Source organism: Aphanomyces astaci (assembly GCF_000520075.1).
Source record: "Aphanomyces astaci strain APO3 unplaced genomic scaffold supercont1.78, whole genome shotgun sequence".
NCBI lineage: Eukaryota > Oomycota > Saprolegniomycetes > Saprolegniales > Verrucalvaceae > Aphanomyces > Aphanomyces astaci.
This window is the reverse complement of record NW_009798341.1, coordinates 183,285-185,215: the sequence shown is the minus strand read 5'-3', so window position 1 is coordinate 185,215 and position 1,931 is coordinate 183,285. Positions and strand designations below refer to the sequence as shown.

The 1,931-nt window shown below is 46.6% G+C and overlaps 1 protein-coding gene across 1 annotated transcript; it reads left to right on the top strand.

The window, feature by feature from the left end:
- Nucleotides 1-1,542: 1,542 nt before the first annotated feature.
- Nucleotides 1,543-1,857, top strand: H257_16008 (hypothetical protein; the record flags this gene model as incomplete). The annotated part of the gene is made up of 3 exons (XM_009844326.1): nucleotides 1,543-1,671; nucleotides 1,721-1,735; nucleotides 1,795-1,857. 3 exons carry the CDS (start codon nucleotides 1,543-1,545, stop codon nucleotides 1,855-1,857), a joined length of 207 nt encoding a protein of 68 aa, XP_009842628.1.
- Between the last annotated feature and the right edge of the window lie 74 nt (nucleotides 1,858-1,931).

Sequence of the window (1,931 nt, the reverse complement as noted above, 5' to 3'; positions counted from 1 at the left end):
CGGATACAATGCACAAGTATGTCCGCAAAGTGATCATATTCACCCATACCATAACGACTCGGGCATGAAACGATTCGGACACAGAAATATATGAGGAATTAATACAATTGCTGGATACAAATTTCAAGCTTGCTTCACGTAATTAAAATAACGATGATAGGATAGGTACAGCGTAACTAGAGACTGCACATCAACGACAACCGCAAGTCCTTACTAGTACTAACGCAGTAACCAAGTGGTCATGCTCGAATAGGTAAAGCGTTAATGATTACTACGTAGTACAAGCACTACTTCATCCTTCACGCTCGCAAGGGCTGCCGGTAAACTACACTGTCCTGCAGGTTTGGAGCCTGAAGTCCTGCAACATCAAATAACATATGACAATTATAAAAAGAGATATTATATTCCAAAATAGTTGTTCTTTGCGCAAGTAAAATCCGCATAATCATCAGGATTGCGCAAGTTATACTTGCACAAAAGCAATATATCATCTGACACATCGCCTTTGAGAACTTGCAGAATGTACACTATCCGGATTGCTGTTTCGAGTGCTCACATCGCTTCAGAGCGGTACCAAACGGCGATGGATCCAACAATTGGAGCGAGTTGCGCTGATCGACAACAAGCTGGTGATGATATAATTGCGTTGCTTATCGTTCCGTCTACTCGCCAGCGGTACAGGTCAATTCTAGCGAGGTTTTCCCGTTGGCTCGAACATTATTCCCCCGAATCACTCATCGAAGGCAATGTGGCCCTCCCTGTGACAAAGGCTGTGCGCCAAAGGTTCCTTGCATACATATCCATCAAACGCGACTCCAAAGGACGCGATATAACTCCTCGCAAGCACAATTCGTACTCCACCATCAATGGATTTTCAAACGCAATCAAGCATCTCTACAAAGAAGAAGGGCGCGTCCTCAGCGACGAGCTACTGTCCATGCTACAGGGTATGTGACGTAATCGTTGTCCTTTGTGCTGCAACGCTAACTACAAGTAGATTTTGCCAATGGATACAAGCGCCAGATTGCTTCACTCAATCAAAACGGAGACCACCCGATCTCCGAAGGTAAAGTTCCGCTAACGCTCGATGGTAAGCTGTACTTGGATTGACGGTCACTGATTACCATAAAAAAATTGTCATGTGACATAGCGTTCAAGTTTCTGGCACAATGTGCTATGGAAATGGGACACGATCATGGCTTGAACATATCTGTTCATTGCTTTCTCGTCTTTTGTTGGAACACGATGAGTCGGTCTGTCTCGGTAGCATCGATCATGTTAAATCACATTGTTTGGGAAGGTAAGTACCTCCTCTTTTGTCAAGACCTTAACCTCGTTTAGGTGACTGCTTGGTGATTCGATTTGGGCGACTCAAAAACGACCAGTATCAACAGTGTTTGGTGTAGTTTGGCGATTTTGGTTTTCACACGAGGTGTCCGGCAAGAGAACGGCCCCGTCCTGTTGTTTGGCCACAATGCGAAAGAACGCTTTGCAAAGTGGCTCTCGGCGACTTGTTCCGCATCCAAGGACACAATATTGTCCATGGGGCTCAACATCACAGAGATTGGAACGCATTCTCTGCGCAAAGGTGTGGCCACTGCTCTGAACAATACGCCTGGCGGTCCTCAGGCAGTGTCGGTTTGGCTCCGCGCTGGATGGAGCCTGGGTGGAGTCCAGGGTCGATACGTTTTCGTTGGCTCGGGTGGTGATCAATTCGTAGGAAGAGCATCCGCAGGTGTATTCCACTCCTCTATATGCTACAGGATTGATAACGATCATTTCGGTTATATGTAGGTCTCAACGTCAATGATGCTTCGTTTGCTACACTGCCCCCTCACTTCCATGGCCCGGTGTTGAGTGTGGAGCAATGGAAATGTATCGTGCCCGGCTATGTCAGCCAATATCCGCCAACGTTTCGTACAACCATGCCC